Here is a 22,188-nt window from a genome sequence, read left to right as displayed (position 1 = left end):
AGTGGCTGAAATACGGCTCCAAACAACAACAGACTGCTATAGGCACTCGCTGTTGAAGAGCTCTCCTGACCTCCTTCGTACATATTGACAGTAATTTGAACCAAAAGTTTCAGCTTCTTCACTCCATCAGACTTCTTGTCACTAATTTCAGTCCAGTTTTTGAGTATTTTTTTGCCGTAATTCAACATTTCCCCACCTTAAGAATAATTTGTTGACAACCACCCTTCTACTGAAACCATTTCTATTGAGGCTCCAGTGAGCAGTAGATGGGTCAGCTGAAGGACCAGGTTTCTGAAGGACATAACTTTCAGATCCGGTTTATCTACTTTATATAGTATTTCTTTTAAATGTTTTTTAAAGCTTGAACTTCCTTTTTTGTCCTCTACTTGTCCCGTTTCTCCACATTTTTTCACGACACACTGCACAGCTTGCGTAGATATGCCAAGTCTTCAGCTAAAACTTCACTGGGAATGACCTCTATGGTACAAAAACACTTGAGGTCTGTCAAACTGTGCTATCATTAGCATTTTCCATAAATTAAGCTAAATAAATTGGATCAAATAATGTTATTTGTCATGCTCTTTAATTTAAAAAATGGTTCTTTGATAAGTTGGATGAGTCATAGGTCAGTGTTTAGTGGCAGGTTAAAAAAGGGGAGGGGATGGGTTGAAAAAGCAGTAAATGTCTGAAGAAACATTTTAAGAATGACAAAGCTTGGAATACAGACGAGTGAGAGGATGCTCGAGACATTTGCACGTTACTGTGGTCCTGTGGAGGCTACACTGTATACTTTATTATACCCAGAAGTTTGTATGCTTTATTTTTTACTATAAAATATCACTGTGTTGGCTTTTAAACCAGCTCTTCTCCTTCCTGTTGACAGGCAGGCTCTCAAAGTTACTTCTATACATCTTCAGACCTGAGGTTTTACATGCTCTTTTCTGCTGCTGTATTATTCCACTGATTGCGCCTTCTTCCGGTATGAATACCTGCCCGTGGTGTACGTGCTGGTTGCACTTCCTTCGGTTTCAAACCTCGGGGCTCAGAGAGAAGGCGGAGATTCTCGAAGACGAGCGAGTGGAGAAAACCGCAGCTCCGGGCGGAGCGGGTGAAAAGAGCAAACATCCCTCAGCTGTATACTGTGGGTGTCACCGCTGGAAGTTACGATCTGCTGAGGAGAAACCTGCAAACGAGGAAGAGGCAGCTATATTCCCTAGGATCAAGACACTAAGAGCTAATTTTACTCTCCCAGCCGACGGGTTTTATTTGTTCAAATTCTCTCCTTTTTTTGTAGCTGCGAGGAGAAGAGATTAAAAATGTCTTTGATGGACTTGGAGAAGCTGAAGATGACGTGCGCTGGTCGGGCCATGGCAGTGCTGACCAGCGGTGGAGATGCACAAGGTGACCTCACAACTCGAACGTATATGTGTGGATGTAAACCCGTGTTTGTGTGGTGGGAAAATGTGGCTAGGTCGAGGGCTGAGGTGACAGCAGCTGGTAGTCAGCTCGGAATAGCAGCTGGATGATTAGGGATCAAAGGTCATACAGTAACTACGAGCTTATAGTAATACTTGTTTACTTTACCTGCTGCAGCAATAATCTGATGTTTGCATTCGTACATCAGTAAGTTTAAGACAATCCAACATAATGCACTATTGTGGAATAATAGCAGTACTTTAAGATGTGGTTGTATGCCCATGCTTTGTGCCTTCACAGTACCATTTATAAGCATTTTCAGGGGTGTAAAACACTTCAATGTTAGTGCTGCTAAAAGGCTAGACCCTTCTGCCTCCCGTTTGAACTTACACAGTGTATCTGTTTCTGACTAATCAAAGCCTCCCATTGTCTATTGCTGCGGTCAGAGAAGATAACAGATAATGAAGTCATACCCACCTTACGTTTGATTGCCCCATGCAGAGCTGTGATGCAACAGCCTGTGTGCAAAGACCCAAGAACAGGAAGATCTAACACTTTTTGTCCTTGATTTAGGGATGAATGCTGCCGTCCGAGCTGTGACCAGGATGGGCATTTATGTGGGGGCCAAGGTCTATCTCATTCATGAGGTAAACAAGCTTTATATGTAACCCTCTTTGCATTAAAAAATGGGACAATAAAGATAGAGGTGTAGTCCCCAAGTGGGACAGATGAAATGGTCTTTGTAATGGCCAGCAGGGGCGACTCGTAAGACGAAAACTCCTATAAAAAAACTCCTAAAGAAGTTTTACCCATCACTTTACAGTCACTTTAGTTGGTTTTTTTTTTGGTAGACAAAAGTAGAATACAAATTTATTGAACAATAAAGAACTGAGTAGGGCAGTTTCCCTGTTGCCTGGCAACTCAACAGGCAGTTGTCCCAGAAAAAAGACCATCAGCCCGGCTTATCCAATCTAGTACCAAATGCAAAAGAAGTGTGAGGCTCCAGACGTGAAAACTGGGTGACCAGACTGGACAAAGTGGACATGTATTTGAATGCAACTTTTCAAACTCTCTTGGTAAATAAATACAAAAGGAATAAAAGCAAGTTAAAGTTTGTTCATATGGTGTCATGTGATAGTTTTTGCATGCTCCTATATTCTTATTTTACTGTTATTTCAGCTGCTGTTCTGTCTGGTAACATCTTCATTTGTAGATTGGAATAGTTTTTATGAGCCATATCGGACTATTTGAGCAATTTTTAGTGATTTATGTCACATAAAATACAGTGCATTGTTTTCTTTGTGGTGTTTTTCTACCGTATTCACCAAACTCTGCAATGCTAGTGACTTTTTGGTAACTTGTAACTTTTACTGACGGGCTAGACAGGCTAACCTTTATTTGATTTTAATCATTTATATGCAGTGGGTAAAAAGCCAGACTCTTGAAAACTGTGTGTCTTTCAAAATCAGTCAAAATGTGGGACACTGTCTAAAAATGTGGAGCAGGAGGAGAATGAGTAAACATGCTGTGCAGTGGCACTTAATGAAGGGCATCTGGCGTAAAATCTGTGTGGCAAACCCCTGTAGATAAGAGAGGAGTTGAAAGTACTTGTAGTATGCTGTGTTATTTTGACTCTGGCCATCTTTTACATATAAATGCAGCTTATAAACACTCTGCGATTGTTCTTTTTTCATTATTGCTTGACTGTCCTCCATAATAATTTCTTTTCCTCAGGGTTACCAGGGATTGGTGGATGGGGGAGACAACATCAAACTGGCCCACTGGCACAGTGTGACCAACATTATTCAGCTGGTAGGTTAAAATATTACTGAGGTTAAAGGTAGCTGTTATAAGAGACAATATTCAGCACAGAATAAAAGTTATTTTGCTACAAAACACTTCAGGAGTAGACATTTTCATATCAAGCATGGGCAGTGTGACACTGAACCACCATACAGGACATGGACACTTAAGCGGCTAATTAAATTCAGCCATCATGGATTTTACTCGTTAAATTTATGGAGGACCTAATTTAGGAATTAATTGTCAGTTTCCTATTTTTGCTCTCTCTGAGACCCTTAAGGATCTCCTTAAAAATTCATGTGGCTTATGTCTGAAAAGAATTGAATTTTTGTTGTTGTTTTTCTGAGCTTAAATCTTTCTCTATTTCTCTCCTTTTTTTTTTATAGTTTTATTGTTATTATTTCATCCATGTCTTCTCGTCTCTTCTCTTCCTATTACTGGTTGTAACCTGGTAAGGAGCTTTGCTGCATGCGCTTTTAGCCTAATCAGATGCAGGCTGCACTATTCAGAGTGCCAGGCTAAGTAAACAGTCTTCCAGCCAACCCAGGTGGCCTTGCATAGGGGAGGAACAGTCTAAGCATCTGATTAATTTTTTTTCAAGATTGGCACAAACAATAATTTGGATTCAAGGATGAACGGATTGGATTTTGGTGATCAGAGGTCACCGGGACATTTGTTGCCATAATTCAGACATTTATTATCACAAATTTAATACAAATATCTTAAAACAAAAGGATAAAGTGTTGACATTTATTATCCAAAATCGCCAAAGGTTCCCTTATTTTTACAGCCTTTATCCAGTGCCAAAGAGAGGTAGCGTGTGACCATATTTCACATATGTGAACTGTGTTTTGGTTGGGTGCCCACCTTGAAACTGTAGTGGCTGTAGATAAAATGTGTTTGAGCCCAGTATAGTAGATCTCCTGTGCTGCTGGGTTGAAAGTGCTAATGAAGCATCCATGTTTTAGAAGTTGTCACATCCAGTTCTGAAGCGTTGTTTGCTCTCTGATGCAATATGCTGAATAACTTTTATTAAATTCCTTCAAAACATCTCACTACATTTATGTTATGAGTCCCAACAGACATGGATGCAAACTGCAGCTTCCCTGGTTAGCAGAGTCTTTCAGTGTGAGGTAGTAATTGTATCTTACCACCAGATTATCTGCCAGAGTATCCTGTATGCAGGTAAATCTAATCTGTGTGTACCTGTGGTTCCCAACCTTCTATTGTTGTGCGAGTCCTCCTCCCCAGGTTTATGTTTATGCATTTTGAGAGGTCAAAACCAAATCAATTGGAGAAAAATCAAATTACTTCACAATTGGCTGTTTGAATCTTGTATCCACCAAAACTGGGAACCATTGCTTTATGAATCTCACTGATCTAAAAATGCCTGATTAAAATATTGTCTGCCTTAGTTTGGTTTTTGACTTGTTTTACATCTCTGCTGCAGGGTGGGACCGTGATAGGCAGTGCCCGCTGCAAGGCCTTCATGACGCGTGAGGGCAGAGTTTCTGCCGCCTTCAACCTGGTAAAGAAAGGCATCACCAACCTGTGCGTGTGTGGCGGCGACGGCAGCCTTACCGGAGCCAACATCTTCCGCAATGAGTGGAGCGATCTACTCGATGAACTCGTAAAGAAAGGTGAGTGTCGCTCAAGAAGATCAAACTACTCAGAGTGCATATCAGAAACAAGAAGTGGAGTCATTTTTTGTTGAAGTCTCAGAAACGTGTTTGGAGTTTATTTAATTTAAACACTTGTGTGTGTGTGTGTGTGTGTGTGTGTGTGTGTGTGTGTGTGTGTGTGTGTGTGTGTGTGTGTGTGTGTGTGTGTGTGTGTGTGTGTTACTTCAGGAAGGATCACAGACACTATGGCTAAGCAGCATTATAACTTGAACATTGTGGGCCTCGTCGGCTCCATAGACAATGACTTCTGCGGCACCGACATGACCATCGGTGCCGACTCTGCGCTGCACCGCATCATGGAGATAATTGACGCCATAATGACCACTGCACAGAGGTGAGCCGCTGGGTAATTCGGAACAGCACTGAAGCGCCTGGTGTTTCATAAAAGCAGCATGCACAAGGTCACTGGATAAGTGAGTAATTAGTAAATGAGTTACAGGAAGGAAGATGTGTCGAGCACACCACATGTGTTGCAGTGCTACTTCAAAGGAGCAGATTTATGGTAGTAAACATACTGCACGTAGATCAAGAAAACATTAGTCAGCGATTAAGTAATGCCAAACATTTTGTGGTTCCAGCTTTAAACGCGTGTGTTGGGGTTTTTTAGTAGTTGTATTCAGTTACTTGAACAGACATGGAGTAATGCTGATGATTAAGCATTACTTAATCTCAGCCCTATCAAAGTTATCTGAATATACCTGCACAGTGAATGATTAACTCTTAATGGAATGTGGTCTTTTGCACCATTCAAGGCTTTTGGCATGACTTCCATCTTGCCCAGACTTGCCTTCTCAGACGCCAGCATGTTCTTTGTGTGTTTGCTGACATACTTTGTGGAAAAGAGTCTCACTGTAACTGTTTTGTACTTCCTACAGCCACCAGCGTGCATTTGTTTTGGAAGTGATGGGACGGCACTGCGGGTGAGAGTTGCACTTTAACCCATTTTGCTATCCCATACGCACTGCAGCTGCATGCAGCTCTTGTTATGCATTAACTGTCCTTTTATTCTTTGTTACAACTTTAGGTATTTGGCTTTAGTGTCAGCTCTGGCATCAGGGGCAGACTGGGTTTTTATTCCAGAGGCTCCACCTCAGGAGGGCTGGGAGGACAATATGTGTGCCCGTCTAGAGGGGGTAAGACACAAGTCCAGACTGTATGTTAGCCCCATGTATTACTGATTTGCATTCACTGTGTGTATCCACATGACAGGTTTGGCCTGTGTCAAAGTATACGAATTCAGCATAGTGTCAGTTTAGGCATGTCATGAAAGCAGGACAGTTTGCTAATGTCATACAAGCATCTGTGCATCTGCAAGGCACTGTGCAAACCAAGTCGGCTCTGTCCAATGAGGGTCTTGCCTCTCCTGTTGCCACCTCCAGCTTTTTTTGTGTACATAGAGTAATACAGGAAGCTCTCCCTGATTTATGGTTTTCATTTTTTAAAAGTTCCCAAACAGAGCCGTTTCACCAGATAAATTACTCCAGATGGAAATAACAGTCCTCCTTTGACTGTAGTTGTTCTGACTTTAAAGAACTTGGACACAGGTTTGTGCTTAATGACACAATTACATGTTTTACCCGTTTCCTTCTAGAGCCGCACAAGTGGGGGGTCGAGACTGAACATCATAATCGTCGCAGAAGGAGCCATTGATAGAAATGGCAAGCCCATCTCCTCAAATTATATAAAAGATGTAAGTCAGACAACGCACATTAATGCAGCACTACAATCTGAATATATCAGATACTGATTTATAGATTTTTAATTTCACTCCTGCAAAGGTCGGCTGTAGTTTTTCTTGGCGACAGCTGTTGCTGAGAGCTTTTTCAAATGCATAAAACGCTGAAATTCTTCCATGTGTTTGTTTTTAAGCTGGTGCAGAAGAGACTGGGTTATGACACCAGAGTGACAGTACTCGGCCACGTTCAGCGAGGAGGAATTCCCTCAGCGTTTGACAGAATGCTGGTAAGCTGAACAACAGATTTCATATTCATATCAAACTTGTAAATATTGTTGAAGTAATAAATTCAGGGACATTAACAAAAATAACTGCGTCTCAAAGCTATTCTGTCAATATTCCTGATTGTTCCTTTTGGCTGACCATTAAACCATTAAAATGCTAATTAAACACTAGGGCTGTGCGATATGACCAAAATCTCATCCCGATATAAGAATTCTATCGTCCCGATAACGATATAAATCACAAAAATGTAACATTTTCTGTAAATTCTGTGAATCTTGGGCAGCTCGACTTGCGGGAAGTGTTTCCAGCTGCGCATCATGTAGCTGGAGTCGAGTGTTTTAACCGATGCATGAAACGATACATTTTTAGACATAAGTTGTAACAGCTGCCGTTTTCTTTGTGAGTATTTATTACACGGCGTGCTGCGGGGAACAGCCTGTTCTAACGTTTTTGAGTCTAAGGTTTATTTTTAGCACCTGGCGGCTCTTTTTTACTTCTCATCCATAAATAATCTGCTCTTTCACGTGATTCAGTTTATTTTGAAAAGTCTCAACAGGATCTTGAGCTTTATTGTGAAAGGTTTATGTGGAACATAAACAAGCGGACACGCGATGCTGTTACCGTTGTTGTTGCTAACCACAATGCATAAAAACAGGGCTTGTCCATCCATAGTGTGGTTATATTAAATATAAGAGAAATAGAGAACTTTAAGAAATTAATATAGCCACTACAGTGACCATCAAAACGATGAAAAAATATTGCCGTAAACAGTTTATTTTGCGACACCACGAAACAAACGATAGCGTAAAATGAAACAGATGTTTTTATATCGTCATCCGATATATATTGTTATATCGAACAGCCCTATTAAACACTATTTAACACAATGAACCTGCACTACTAACAAGTGGCCACAATCAGACTTAACACAAACTGATTACACGAAGAAAACTAGCACAGGATGTGTTTCTGTATGTGGCATAATACACAACAAGATGACCTGATACCGATAATAAAATAATCTATTGATGCATACTAACAAAGGCTGCCTGAGTAGATTTTAAAAAAAATAAATATTCAAATTAGCATGAGGTTAATTCCCAGTATTCAATGTCAGTGCTGTCTAAATTGCACATATATCCAAACACATGTGTTTCCAGAGCAGCATATTGGGTGTGGAAGCGGTCGTCACCCTGGTGGAGGCTTCTCCTGAAACCCCCGCCTGTGTCATCGGCCTGTCAGGCAACCAAGCGGTCCGCCTCCCTCTGGTGGAGTGTGTGGAGATGGTGAGTCTCTCTCCTGTCCGCGTGTAATTTATTTGTAATGAACAGAACAGGTCAGAAGTGAGATTCTGAGCTCTCGTTTTACTGCACCACCCTTTGCAGACTAAGTTGGTGCAGACGGCCATGAACGAGAAGAGGTTTGATGAAGCCATTAAACTGCGTGGAGGGTGAGAGTTTTGATTTATGTCACCTTATTGTTTTTATTGCAAATTAAAAAAACTAAACTAACAATGTACTTTTAGGAGTTTTGAGAGCAACTGGAACATCTACAAGAGTCTCGCTTTCCATAAGCCTCCTCAGTCTAAGGTAGGTCTGGAGGACTTGTAGACAGTTTAAGCCATAAATGATGTGAAATGATCCCAGGATTTAATCTCGGTGTTCTCTTTTATGTCTGACTTATGCTTCCTCAGAGCAACTTCTCTTTTGCTATTCTGAACGTGGGAGCTCCGGCGGCAGGAATGAATTCTGCAGTGAGGTCGGCAGTGAGGTCAGGGCTTTCTCGTGGACACAAAGTCTACGGGGTCAATGACGGCTTTCTGGGACTTGCTGATGGAGCGGTGAGGCTGTGAATTTTTGTTTTGTTTGTTTGTTTTTTAACACTGAAGGAGATTTTAGCAGTTCCACAGTAACCTGTGTGAGACTGAAAAGAAAGTGTTCTTCAACTTGTCTGTCTGCAGGTGTTTGAGATGGAATGGCACAGTGTGGCTGGGTGGACGGGCCAAGGAAGCTCACTGCTGGGGACGAAACGGTGAGTGTTTCACTGATATGAATCACTTTACCTGATCTTAAAGGCTTAACCTAACGCAGCAGTGGCTTAGGTGTTATGAGATTTTGCCATACGCTGATGAGTTTTGTTTCCTTCCTAAGGACACTTCCCAACTCTCACCTGGAGAAGATTGTGGAAACCATCACCAAGTTCGAAATCTCAGCTCTGCTTGTAATAGGAGGGTTTGAGGTATAAGAAGCACAAAAGTGTCAAATCTAAATTATTCAAGCCATAAGTTAACGTGTTGATATTGACCTGTATCCCTTTGACTTTCAAAGGGGTACCAAGGTGTGCTTGAGCTCTACGAGGCCCGGACTCACTACGATGGGCTCTGCATCCCCATGGCTGTTATCCCTGCTACCATTAGCAACAACGTCCCGGGAACTTTCTTCAGTGTGGGTACAGACACTGCTGTCAATTGTGCAATGGAGGTAGGACTCAGCAGAAATATCTTTTTGTATGGCTTTCTGTACAAATGTTATTCTTTGCAGTGTTAAGTTTGAAATCACAACTGCTTTGACCTTTAAGCTGTTTAATAGACTTGAGTTTATTTAATTTTTGTTCATTTTTATTATAATTTTGTGTATAAACCAAATAGAAACATTTAGTGTTTGAGATTTTATCTTCCAGCTTTGAAGACATAGAAAATGAAACAGTGCGGTACAGTTTATCACTCTAAACCTATATTAATAGCGGACACTCACAGGTTACATTGCTAGGTACTCCTGCTCACTGGTTCATTAATGCAAATATCTTATCCACCAATTACATGGCAGCAATTCAACAGGCATGTAGACATGAGGATGGGGGGGGAAAGAGCATGGTTGGCATGGTTGATGGTGCCAGACAGGCTGATATGAGTATTTCAGAAGCAGCTGATGTAATTGGATTTCCCAACAAAATCGTCTCTAGAGTTTCAAGAGAATGGTGCCAAACAGAAAATATCTTAAAATATCATATTACAACCAAAGAATCAAAATCTTCTGCAGAGTTGTGACAAGATCAAGCAGTCTGCCAGTGGGACCAAGAGACGAGTGTTTGTGGTGGAGACCATGGGTGGGTACTGTGGATATCTGGCATCTGCTACTGGCATAGCAGTGGGTGCTGATGCAGCCTACATCTTTGAAGACCCCTTTAACATCCATGACCTTAAGGTAGAAGAAAAAGATATTGTCTAAAGTCATTTTTGTGATGTTCACAGCACTGTTTCCTCTAATAATGTGAACTGTTTGCAGACAAATGTGGAGCACTTATCTGAAAAGATGAAGAAAGATGTCCAACGAGGTCTAATCCTGAGGTACGTAACATTTTGTAGAGTCAACTAAATTTAAACAAGTGACAAATTAAAGGAAAAAGCTGTATTGCATGTATCCTTTTTCCTACAGTGAGGGCACAAGAGGTCACTGAATAGTTTGAGAAGTCTAAAAATTGAGGAACTCATGCAGCGATTTGACAGTCACCCAATCGGAACCCAAATGAACAACAATGGGAGATTTAAATTTGACATGTTAGGCAGCGCTCACAGGACTGTCTTCAGGTACAACAGTACAGCTAGGTTTTAGTTTGCAGCTATTTACTCATAGAATAGAAGATGTATTATGTATTTTGACTTCATTATTTCACTCTATGTTCCATGTGAAGCACACAAATTGATGAATTGATGTATTTATGGATAGATTCAAATTGTGGAAATGAGTTTTCTGCCCATGCGACCAGATACCGGATAAGCAGCAGAAAATTATTGTATAAGTGCCACATCGGTTTTTATAATTGTCTAGCTGAGCCTGCATCCAATAACACTGTGGCACTCCTTTGTTAATCATGTTCTCTGTCATGACAGGAATGAAAAATGCCATGAAAACTACACTACAGATTTCATCCATAAGCTGTATTCATCAGAAGGGAAGGACATCTTTGACTGCAGAGTCAACGTGTTAGGACACCTCCAGCAGGTATGGATCAGTTTTCCAACTTTGAGTTGTAGTCAAAAGCCTACATAGACTCGTCATAGGAATGATTGTTTTGTGCTTTTAATGATTTCTTTGAGCTGTTCTGTTTTTATTGATTGTACAGCATCTTTAACAACTTAAAAAAACAAAAACAACAATTAGGTGCATGTGTTTGAATTAATTTTGGATTTTTTTAAAATCAACATGCAAGACAGTGCTCTCTGGAATGTCTTATGGTTGAATGAGTTTCGATTTCTTGCTAAATCAACTTTACTACGCTTTAAATTAACACCCAACTGCAGTTAAAAAAGCTGATGAAAACATCCTTGAATATTATCATTTTATTTCTGGTTTATGCTGTCCTCATGTTTGTCTCCAAATTTCAACTATTTAGCTGTTGAACTGAGATGAAGTTGAAGAATTTAGAGGTAGTCCTCGTCCTTTATAACTCCATTCACTTTTTGCAATGTACCAGTACCACTGGCAGCAAAACAGTCCCAAAGCATGATGCTGTTACAATGTTCTTAGGTTCAAAAGTCTGACTTTTACTCCTCCAAATTTACCTTTTCATTGTGGCCAAAAAGGTCAATCTTTGTCTCATCTACCATAAGTCTTTTATCCAGAAGGCTTTTGACTTGTCCATGTCAAGTTTGAAGGTGTCAATTTTGGAGAAAGGGCTTCTTTCTTGGCCCGTATCCTTATAGTTCATAGTGTTGTAAAATTTGAATCATTGTAGACAATGATGCTGGTGTTCCAGCAGTTTCCACTTCATGGCAGGCTTGAGCCTTGGTGGTTCCTGCAAATCCTAACCAATTTCCTCTCATCTGAGGTTGACTGAGGTCTTCTTCCAGACTTTGGGAAAGCGATGAAACATCCATATAGCTTGAACTGACGATCTTGGAATCTGTGGTTGGTCAGAAATGGCTCCAAGTGACAATACTTCTTAGAATGTCACTAAGTTCCTTGGACCTTCCCATTGTGCTGAGTAATGGTCAATCCAATGAGTGCTGTCAAACAAAAACCTTTTTATTCTAGCAGAGAAACTACCACTGTAGTCAATCATGATCATTGACGAGAAGCTAATAGTCCTTGACCTCACCAAGTTAAAAGCCATTTTAGAACCTTTTGTACATCTATATTTGAACCTGTGTGTACAGTTTTGACCTTGTGTGGAGAGAAAATCCAAAAATAAATTCAAACGTGTGCACACAATTCGTCATTCCTGGAAAAACAACAGTTGAAAGAGATCATTAAAAGCCCCAAATCAACATGACATTCATGCCCGTGACGAGTATATGTAAATGTCTGACCTCAACTGCAATTGGCATTTTGATGTGATAATTTTGTTCTCGGTTTGGGCTGTAGGGCGGGGCACCTTCTCCCTTTGATAGAAATTTTGGCACGAAGCTGGGCGTGAAAGCTATCGAGTGGCTTTCAGAGAAACTGACTGAAAATTATCGACAAGGTAGGTTTACTGCAGGTCGTGGATGGCATTGATAGAACATGAAGCAATCCTGAGTCACACATCAGGTGTATTGACTGAATTTTTTTCCACCAGGCCGAGTGTTTGCCAACTCACCAGAAACAGCATGTGTCATTGGCCTTAACAGGAAGGTTGTCTCATTCACCCCTGTCACTGAACTGAAGGAAATAACCGATTTTGAGTAAGTAATACAAAAAAATCTAAAATATGCTGCTTTTGGAAAACATATTGTCTTGTTTATTAATTATTATCCTTTTAATCTCCAAGGCACCGGATGCCCAAGGTAGAGTGGTGGTTAAAACTGCGGCCCATGCTAAAGATGTTGGCCAAGTACCAAACCAGCTTCAATGAATATGTCCCAGGAGAGATTGAACATGTGACTCAACGCTCCATCAGCATTGACAGTGGATTCTAAGCTCTCTGTAAAATGGCAGCATGCTTTGCATCTTTTAGCTTTTATCCATCATTTTTAATTCTCATCATCACATATCGTATGTAACCTTATCGTATGTAAATGCCAGCACTGATCTCACCTGTGTACCAGTATTTATTTGACAAGGAATTCAGCCCAAATGTTTTCTTATTGTGCCAAAATCCAAGGGAGGCTTTGTATATTTAAACCACTGCTCAACAGACAGTCATGAGTGCCACTGAACAAACATTTTATAGATTAACTACTGACTGTGCCATGAAACAAGACTGTATGCAAGGTGTTATAAATGCTTTCTCTCCAAAATCATGAGTGAATGAGCCAGAAATCATATGATAAAGGAATCTTTTTAACAGTTTTATTACGGAGTTTTATTAATATTTTATTAGCTATAAATAAGAGCTACTAAATGTTTATTGAGATACTCTAATATAATCTTATTTAACACATGAAATGTCTGAATGTGACCTGAAATGGCCAGTTAAGTGTCTTCGTTTGTTTTTTTTAATACTGTTCGACTGAAAACTGCTTCTGCCTTTTAAACTGAACAGCAAACAACAAAATATGAACAGACACCTGTAAACAAACTAAACTTCACAAAAAACTATTTCACATGAACAATGAAATCTGTAAAGGAATATGAACTTACGTGTGTATTATTGTCTCTATATCTGTCTTAAATAAAATTCTATTGAACTCTATTAGAAATCAGTTAATTGTTGTTTGAATTTTCACTTTAGGTTAAACCTGCAAATTAATAATGACCGCTCAACAGAGCAAAAAATGTGTTGCTATTTCAGCTCCCGCTAATGTCACAACATAAGAAGATTAGTGTGAAAATGAAGATGGAAGAACTTAACTTGAAAACACTTTTACAGCTCTTAGAAATTGAATGAAAATGGAAAATCATTTCCACTATTTTCTTTTTTAGCTGATTGAGGGCTCTTGGTGGCAAAAGCAAACTGGAAGTCCTCGCATGTCTCTGGTTGGTCAAACAGGAATTGAGGGCCTGTAAAATCATATACAGCACACATCAGTGGTCCAAAACGACACACCACACAAACACATTGTGGTTTGATACTTACTGAATGAAGATTTAGATTCTGTGGTATTCTAGAAATGGTTAATCATAGTTTAGTATGTTTGTTCCAAAACTGAGACGACATGAAGTAGAGAAGGCTTTCAGTGAAAAAAACATTACCTTCTCAGTGAACAAAGATCCAGTGAAACCAAAAAAGTCCTGCAAAGAAACCTGGAGGTAATTCCAAAAGCAGGAAAATACTGTTTTCTGTCTTAATTGTTTGTTGAAGGCAACTGGACATTTTGGGGGATTTTTTGGTTCATGAGAAAGTTTCAAGCCTTATCCAAGAGGAATCTGACATATTTAGCCTCCCGGAGTTGGTCCTGAGAGTTGCTGGCCCATCCTGTCATAAGGGCTGTTAAAGGTCACAGAAGCAATGGTGTGAATTCTCTGCAAAACACTGGCCCTCCCATATGGGTCACAGCGTGAGTGGCAGTTGAAACCAGAGTTAATAATAGTTTTGTACTTTATAATCAGTTTTCATTGTTTTTTCATTTTGACTATTTGTCTTTAGTTAAGTTTAGGTTCAGTTATTTTCCAGAGTTTTGTTTCAGTATACTTTTTACTGTATGGTTGTAATTTACTTTTTATTAGACTCAGTGTTAGTTTTAGTCTTTTTAATTATTATTGTATAAGGAGGCCATATGTTAGAAGCAATATTTAGGAAAACACATCCAACAATGCCTCATCAGGAACGCTATAGTAACATTTTTAGCAAAGTAACAGATACCAAAAACTAAGGATATTTCATTATTTTTCCTTATTTATTCCTCTCTTTTTTTTTTTATCTTGTTTTATTTTATTTTCCAAGTTCACAAAATTGTTTATGTTAGTTTTAATTTTTTTTTAGGTTTATTTTAGTTACCACTGTTGCTTGTGCTGTACCAGTGTACCGGCACATGTGATGTGACAATAAAAGTGATCTATTTTGATTTGATTTGATTTAACTATAATAACCTTGGCTGAAAACATCAGTAAAGTTATCTCAAGACTGCATTTTAAGTAGAAATTTTAAGATTTTAGAACTAACGCGGCCTCTTGGATGGGAAATAAAATATCGTCATGAGCCAAAAAAAGACGTCCAGTTTCCCTCAACTCAAGCCTGTAAGACTACCATGAGCTGGATGCCTAAAAACCTACACAGTGATTTCTGTGAGATCATTTATTCCTCACCTCCTCCTGTGATGAGCCCACATCAAATCCAAATCCAGGAAAGCCTGGTGTGTTGGGATCAGAGTTCAGAGAGAACAAGAAAGCTGGAGATTTGGTCTCAGAGCTCCCTTGATCTTTGGAGCTGGCTGGGCTAAAGCTACAGTGAACACACGAAAAACAGTTGTCAGGACTTGAGTGAGTGTAATTCAAAGCATCAGACCACTCATCCAAAGTCTTACTTAAATGAGAATGTTGGGGTTGAAGACGCAATTGTAATTTTTGACTGAGGATCAGTCTCCTGAGATGGAGGCTGAGAAGAAGTAGCGAGTTCCTCATCATCCTTGTCGCGTGGTGGCTGCTCTTCATGCGTAGCTGCTCCCTTCTCCATCTCACTCTCAAAAATCTCCTCTGCATAGAAAACTCTGGGAAGCTTCTCCTGTTGAGGGGGTCAAAACATTTCCAACAGTTAGGATGGATACTTGTAAAAGTGGGTTTTCCATTGTGGCAATACTGTTCTGTGGAGTGACTCGAGCAACTTGAGATTTTTCTGGAAACATACACGGCCTCTAAACTTCTCTGATACAGTAGAATAGATTATTAAACGTCTTAAAAATTGTATTTCATTGATAAAAATGTCAAAATCATACTTTGCAGGTCTGGACTACATTTCCCACAAAACAGCACATTTCGGTCTGTTGTTAGGTTACCTCGTAAACCCTACAACCTCAGCTTTTTTTTGTAGGTTTCTGACAAACAGTGGTAATTTCTAATCCTGTGCTGGGTTTCTATATGATAAGCAGTGCGGCTTCTAGTAAAGGCATACAAAACTGTGGAATGCCTTTACTAGAAGCCGCAACTACCTATTTATAACACACACTGCTGTGGACAGCAAGGTAAACTAGGACAGTAAGAAGAAATAACAAGAAAAAAGAAAAAGTTATACATTTAATACATTTGGCAAATTTGTTTGATTAACTGGTTCAGGTGTATTAGCAGAAATGGCAAGTATAGTAAACTAAAAATCAGAAAACCTGGTGTTCTTGTGAAGTCTCCTCTTCCTGCTCCTCATTGTGCATGTCCTCTGGGTGATTCTGGTCTGAAGAAGCAAATATTCTGTTCATGTGGTTTGATTAACATGATCATTCAAACGAAACTCATGGCACCAGAGAGGCGCACCACAAAGCCAGATTAACAGGTTATGTCGAGCTTCATCTTTCAGTGTCAGTGCTTTCAAGTTACCAAGGTGATCCTAATCTTGCTAGATGATGAGGATGACTGTTTGGGATTCAATTTTTAAAAATACATTTGTAAAAATGTGTAGGTAATTGCACAGACTGTCCTGTAATCATAAAACAGGATGGTTTTATTTACAGAATATGTCATTTGTTGGTCGACCCTTTTTAAAAAAATGAAATTTCTCAATAGTGAATAGTGAGATTTTCTCTCTGGCTTAAAAAAGAAAGCTTGTGATTGCCCTTTTCTGATCTTTAGTCCTTTCTATCTTTACTTTACACATTTCTTTATCATCCAAAGACATAGACTGAAATAGACAGCAATCAATCGATCTATATTATGAGTAAGAAGAGTCAAATAATGTCCCCTTTTAATATGAGTGACCCCGAATACACCCTTCAGTATATGACTCACCACAAAACTGTTGACTGGACCACAGCTCCTCACTTCCTTTCTCTGGGGAGGTACTACAGGTGGGTAAATCCTGGATGTTTTCCTCATGGATCTCTTCAGCATTTACCTCTTCATCAGATGTTTTATGACCACTCTGTAACAAATGCTCAGATTTATCAAAGTGTGAAGTTATAACAGGAACAGCTTTAACTGCCTTTCATGATTGCTTGCCAGTGTTTAGATGAATTTAATAAAATGCTAAATCTGTACCGTTGTCTGATTGAGATGCAGAGAGGAGATGTCAATGGAAGGCTCTCTGTCCCTGGCTGCCTGATGATCAAATCCATTCTCTTGTTCTGTTACAGGCTGCAAGCCAAAAGCACTAGAAACAAAAAATGGGCTCGGTCAGTCAGAAATGACCATTCCTGTAAGCTATGTGATTATTCTTTGTGAGTGATTCACTAAAATACCTATCTGGCAGTTTCTCGGTGGAAAATGAAGTAACTACTGGACCTGTTTGGACAAAAATTTAAGGGACTGTAGAACAAGCTGTAAAATGTTCAGCTCTAACAGAGCAAAGCTCAAAGATACGAAAGGTTTATCACCAGTAAGATGGTCCAGCTCCTTCTGCTTCATTGTTATTTGTTCATCCCAAGCTTTGATCCTACATTCAATTTCCTCTTTTTCAGCCTTCAGCACGAGGAGCTTTTCAGCAACGGGGTTTTGTAAATAATATTCTTTATGCTCCTGGAAAATCTTTCTGTAGCTTGCAATCCTTTCTTGAAAGACTTCCCTGTTTAGGTATAAATAAAGAACATTTAACATGTCTGTTTCCAACACACAAATGTATTAAACACAAACAAGGCTGCTAAATGAACCCACGTGTCATGGTTGTAGTTGGCTTTTCTTTTCTCCAGTTCTGCTTTCAACGTCTGCTCATATTGAAGAAGCAGGCCGTTAGTCGCCTTCATCCTAAATTTATATAAAAGACAAGCAGGTACTCTGTAGGTTACTTACGTTTACTCTGTCACTTGCTACATATTAATTAAGTACTAGACCTTTTTAGAACTTACAAAAGAACTAACAAAAAATGAAGCTGTTCCCAATCACAGGCTTTCTAGGGGATAGTGCACGATGGATCAAAATTTGATGGGAGTGTCTTTTGTTCATTACTTCACCAGTTTTGATAACAACACAGGCTGAAATGGAGCCTCAAACCATCATCCAGCCTTAACCGTGTGTTATATAACTGGCTGTAGACACTTGAATGACCTCCTCTGTACACACTGACGACAATATAAACTAATGGGATTCATCACTACATAAGACCTTGTTGCCCAATTTTCAGTCCAGTCCTGTGTAATTTGGCAAACCTCAGCCTGGCATACCACTTCTTAGGAATGGCTTCTTGACAATCATCCTTCCAGTGAGACCAATTTTGTTTGGTTTCAGTGAACAGTAGATGGATGAGATCTATCTCTCAGGTCCTGTGCCAAGTCTTTACTGGACTTTTTTTTCTCTATTTCTCAAGGATAGGACTTTGAGATCCTGTTCATCTTTAGTTTTTTTAATGTTTCCATCACTTCTTCTATCCTCCACTTGTCCTATTTTCTATTATTTCTTCCACGTTTTTAGCTGAGCTCTTTGGGAATCATTGCTGGTGCAAAATGCTATTTCATTTCTATCAAACTGAGTTATCTTTGGCATTTTTTGTAGAATCAACTCAAGAAATGGGAGTAAATTATATGTTTTTATGGCAGGGTGCTAATTAGTGATGGGATTTCCGGCTCTTTTTAGAGATCCGGCTCTTTCGGCTCGGCTCACTAAAAGAGCCGGCTCTTTCGGCTCCGAACCGGCTCTTCAGGTTGTTTTGTTGCTTTAATTATTTAATCATTAACAATAATATAAAATTATGCAGAAAAGGAATTACTAATGTAAAAAAAGTGGTTTTATTTATATATGTTTATATATGGCCCCTAGAGACAAAGCACGTACAAACTCTAAAGCATATACAAACTCCAAAATGCACGTACAAACTCCAAAACACATTTCTAGCGTTTACTGAACTTCCAAAACAGAGCTACCCAGATCACTTAAATTACACAATTGAAAACATGTGTGTATTGTTTGTGTAGTTATAGACAAGCACTCATATTTATTCAAATAATTTAACAAAAAAAGTTAATTTACCTGTTACTACCACACACCAAATCCGGTTGTTAATACTTCCTGGCTTGTGTAGCCACTAGGTAACAAAACCTCAACACTGCACCCTAGAAACCTGGAGCACTTCTGTTGTCATTTGTACGTGTTTTGGAGTTTGTACGTGCTTCTGAGTTTTTACATGTTTTGGAGTTTGTACATGCTTCTGAGTTTTTACGTGTTTTGGAGTTTGTACGTGCTTCTGAGTTTTTACGTGTTTTGGAGTTTGTACGCGCTTCTGAGTTTTTACGTGTTTTGGATTTTTTACGCATTTTGGAGTTTGTACATACTTAGGAGTTTGTACGTGTTTTGGAGTTTGTACGTGCTTTGTCTCTAAGGTCCACCATAAATATACTTTATTTATTCACTCCACATAAAATGTAATAAATACATCATATAATACAAAAAACAACTACTTACATTTTAAACTTTTAACTATTTAAATTTTCAGCTTTTTCCTTTTAAACAAATTTAACGTGAAACAACACAAAACACTGCAAACCACAACACAATTAAATATAAATTAAAATATTAAAACAAAAAGAAGATGCACATTCTCTGTCATACGGGCCTGCATGATTTCTGAATCCTTTATCATCTGCAACTGAAAATAGTGGATGATTACTATACCTTTCTAATGTGACGTTGTTGTCCCTCACTCTCTTTCTCTCTGGCTCTGCTCCTGTGCTACTGCGAGTGTAACTAACGCCCCTCCCCCCCTCTGCCCAGCGCAAAGTACAGGCCGCGCATGCGGAGTTAAGCGGAAAAAAGGGCGAGAGAGAGGGTGAGAGAAAGAAAAAAAAAACTCACGGCTCCCAATAAGGAGCCGGCTCGCGTCGTTCACTTCAAAGAGCCGGCTCTAAGAGCCATTTCGTTCGCGAACGACCCATCACTAGTGCTAATTACAAAGTGCCTAAAAATACAGTTTAAAATGACTTCCTTGCTATGTTATCTGTTATGTGCAGACAAAATACTGGTTAATTCCTTGATTTAGATGCATTTTTATGCTTGAATGATTCACAGGTCAGTGTTAAGTGGCAGTGTTAATAAAGATACAAACAACAACAACAAAAACATTGGTCATGAACAAGGACTAGATTGAAAATGAGTGAAAAAGCATCCAAATGTCCAAAGAAAAACTTTAAAAGACCTTCAGAAAGCCTGGAGAAATAATACTCAAGACCACTGTAAAAATCACAAGAAAGTCTGGCTCCTTGGAGCAAAATATAAAGAAATGAGAGGTGGCTCAACACTTTTGCACAATCTTCCTGCGCCGTAATCTATCATGGTTTGGCACATTTATTTCCTGTTTAATTTTACAAAATGCTGTACCTTTTTGCATTTGCTTTATTACGTGTTACAGTGCTCTGTTTCACACTGATTTCCTCTTCAAGTTGCTCAATATTTCTGTTGATTGCTTCAATGTAAGACTTCTTCTCAGCAATGTTGGCTCTGGAAACTGTTGCCAAACACATTAACACAGCACACAATAATCTTATATTAAAAGATAAAGATCGTGATATAGGATTCCCCAACATTGTGCTTCTGTTAATAGCTGATAAGGAAATTCAAAAGGACACTATCACTTTAAAATCTAATCCCTTAAGGCTAGTCAGGTGGTTGGAAGTGTACTCAATGGATAGCCTGATCAATCAGTACTAAAGCAGGGATCTTTAAACAATAGTGGGCTAAATGGACCTTATACAAGGGAATGAATGGGCAATGTTTTTAAATGACTCAAGACAAAGTGACCAGATATTAAAAAGAGGATACTGCCACTTAGTATCATAAAATCCTAGAGACTGGACCCACAGGCAAGCATAACAAAAAAACCCTTTAGTCATTGATCCAAAAAACAGAAACAGAGAAAAAAAATATAAACAAAACAAAAAAAAACTAAATAGAAATGGGCTTGTGAAACAAAAGGTAGACAAACAGACAAAGTGATAATTGACGAGGCAAGTCTATACATATACACAAAGGAGTAGATTGAGTACAGGATTGATCAAATAAGGAAATCTAATGACAGACAATTAGAAATGAGGGAAGAGAACAAAAGCAGGAAATAAAAACACACCTAGATATGAGAAAACCACCCTTCAACGTAATGCGAGAAGTCAGCAAAAGGACAAGTGACTAACAACTACTGAAACATTAAGTATACAGTTGTTGGACAAAGATACAATTTTGTTGATTTTGGTCCTTCACGCTACCACTTGTGAATTTTAAATAAAACAATCAAAATGTGATTAATAAAGTACAGAGTTTTAGCTTTAATGACATATTGATTACTTAATTTTGTGTAGTACAGAGGAGAAACTACAAAAATGTTCGTGTTGTACAACAAAATATAGACCTAATCATAATATAACATGCAGACAGAAACAGAAAGGACACATCAAGGTGGCTAAGAGGGGCTCTGTGGCTTAAACTGACAAAAAAAAAAAAAAAAAAAAAAAAAAAGCTTAATGGTGTTTAATATCTAATAACAAAAGACACAAAGGCCTGTCTTTAGCCCAGTTTATCATTACCTTTCTTAAGCCACTGTTTTACACAAACATTAGCATCAAAACATACCTTTAATCTGTTGGTTAATTTCATTCTTCTTTTGAGATAGCTCCCGAGTTTGAAGAGCTATAAAAAAAAGTACAAATAACACTTATCTTTCATAATAACAACAAAAACAACAATAATATAAATTAAGTTCTAAAACCTTTTTAACATCGTTTACATTTTCATGTTGTCTGTAGCTCCTAGCTTGTGACTGACATTTAGCCATACAGCTAATAAGCTAATGCTAATCCACGATAACATAACTGATGTAATAAACTGTAATAAACTGAATAAGTGAATTTACCGAGGTGAAAGAGGAGCTGGTCAATATTATCAAATGAATCCTGGTCATTCATTTTTATACTTTGAGGCTAATATTATCACATCAACTGATCCCGTTCTTCAGAGCTATTGATGCTAAAGCTAAAGGCTAGGAACTGAGACTTCTTCAGGAAATGACATTGTTTTAATGTTATTTTTAATAAGTAAAGGAATCAACATTCATATTATTTCTACTGACTTTTTTTTAAAAGGCTACCATATTATTGAACGTTTTTATTAAGAAAAACTTAAAATTCATAATTCATTTAATTAAATTCATTTTATGTTATTTTAATATGTTATTATTAATAATAATTTTATGTTGGTATTGTATGAAAATTTTAAATGATGAATGATTTTCTGTAAAAACAGTAGGAATTCATAGCTATTACAGCCTACTCATTTCATATATTTAATCAGTGTGTTGTTTACTATTGTCTACTAGCCACAAAAATCTATTTTGAGCTTTTTTTTTTCTTTT

General features: G+C 38.6%; 2 protein-coding genes across 4 annotated transcripts; one reads left to right on the top strand and one right to left on the bottom strand.

Annotated features, from left to right (window-relative positions):
* The first annotated feature begins 328 nt into the window (after window positions 1–328).
* Window positions 329–13,480, top strand: pfkla (phosphofructokinase, liver a). Of its 2 annotated transcripts, XM_085136471.1 has the most exons (22): window positions 329–1,401; window positions 1,990–2,063; window positions 3,151–3,228; window positions 4,670–4,859; window positions 5,070–5,235; window positions 5,777–5,821; window positions 5,926–6,034; window positions 6,493–6,591; window positions 6,771–6,863; window positions 8,022–8,147; window positions 8,247–8,311; window positions 8,387–8,450; window positions 8,555–8,701; window positions 8,822–8,892; window positions 9,012–9,099; window positions 9,189–9,341; window positions 9,900–10,064; window positions 10,146–10,207; window positions 10,751–10,862; window positions 12,225–12,324; window positions 12,418–12,523; window positions 12,610–13,480. In XM_085136471.1, exons 1-22 carry the CDS (start codon window positions 1,317–1,319, stop codon window positions 12,755–12,757), a joined length of 2,346 nt encoding a protein of 781 aa, XP_084992597.1. In that variant the 5' UTR covers window positions 329–1,316; the 3' UTR covers window positions 12,758–13,480. The 2 variants fall into 2 exon arrangements, with proteins under 2 accessions (XP_084992597.1, XP_084992598.1); XM_085136472.1 differs by lacking the exons at window positions 329–1,401; window positions 1,990–2,063 and having other exon boundaries at window positions 3,165–3,228; window positions 3,606–4,859.
* On the bottom strand, window positions 13,117–21,852 carry LOC146500805 (uncharacterized). 2 transcript variants are annotated; one of them, XM_085136475.1, is made up of 14 exons: window positions 21,691–21,852; window positions 21,411–21,467; window positions 20,166–20,292; window positions 17,514–17,603; window positions 17,237–17,424; window positions 17,102–17,144; window positions 16,902–17,013; window positions 16,653–16,785; window positions 16,037–16,101; window positions 15,245–15,441; window positions 15,027–15,162; window positions 13,974–14,012; window positions 13,858–13,885; window positions 13,117–13,781 (listed from the first exon to the last, which is right to left on the bottom strand). In XM_085136475.1, exons 1-14 carry the CDS (start codon window positions 21,740–21,742, stop codon window positions 13,654–13,656), a joined length of 1,395 nt encoding a protein of 464 aa, XP_084992601.1. In that variant the 5' UTR covers window positions 21,743–21,852; the 3' UTR covers window positions 13,117–13,653. The 2 variants fall into 2 exon arrangements, with proteins under 2 accessions (XP_084992601.1, XP_084992602.1); XM_085136476.1 differs by lacking the exon at window positions 20,166–20,292 and having other exon boundaries at window positions 21,691–21,708.
* Between the last annotated feature and the right edge of the window lie 336 nt (window positions 21,853–22,188).

This window comes from Neolamprologus multifasciatus, chromosome 16 (genome assembly GCF_963576455.1).
Source record: "Neolamprologus multifasciatus chromosome 16, fNeoMul1.2, whole genome shotgun sequence".
In the NCBI taxonomy this organism is placed as follows: domain Eukaryota; kingdom Metazoa; phylum Chordata; class Actinopteri; order Cichliformes; family Cichlidae; genus Neolamprologus; species Neolamprologus multifasciatus.
This window is presented reverse-complemented; position numbering and strand designations above follow the sequence as displayed.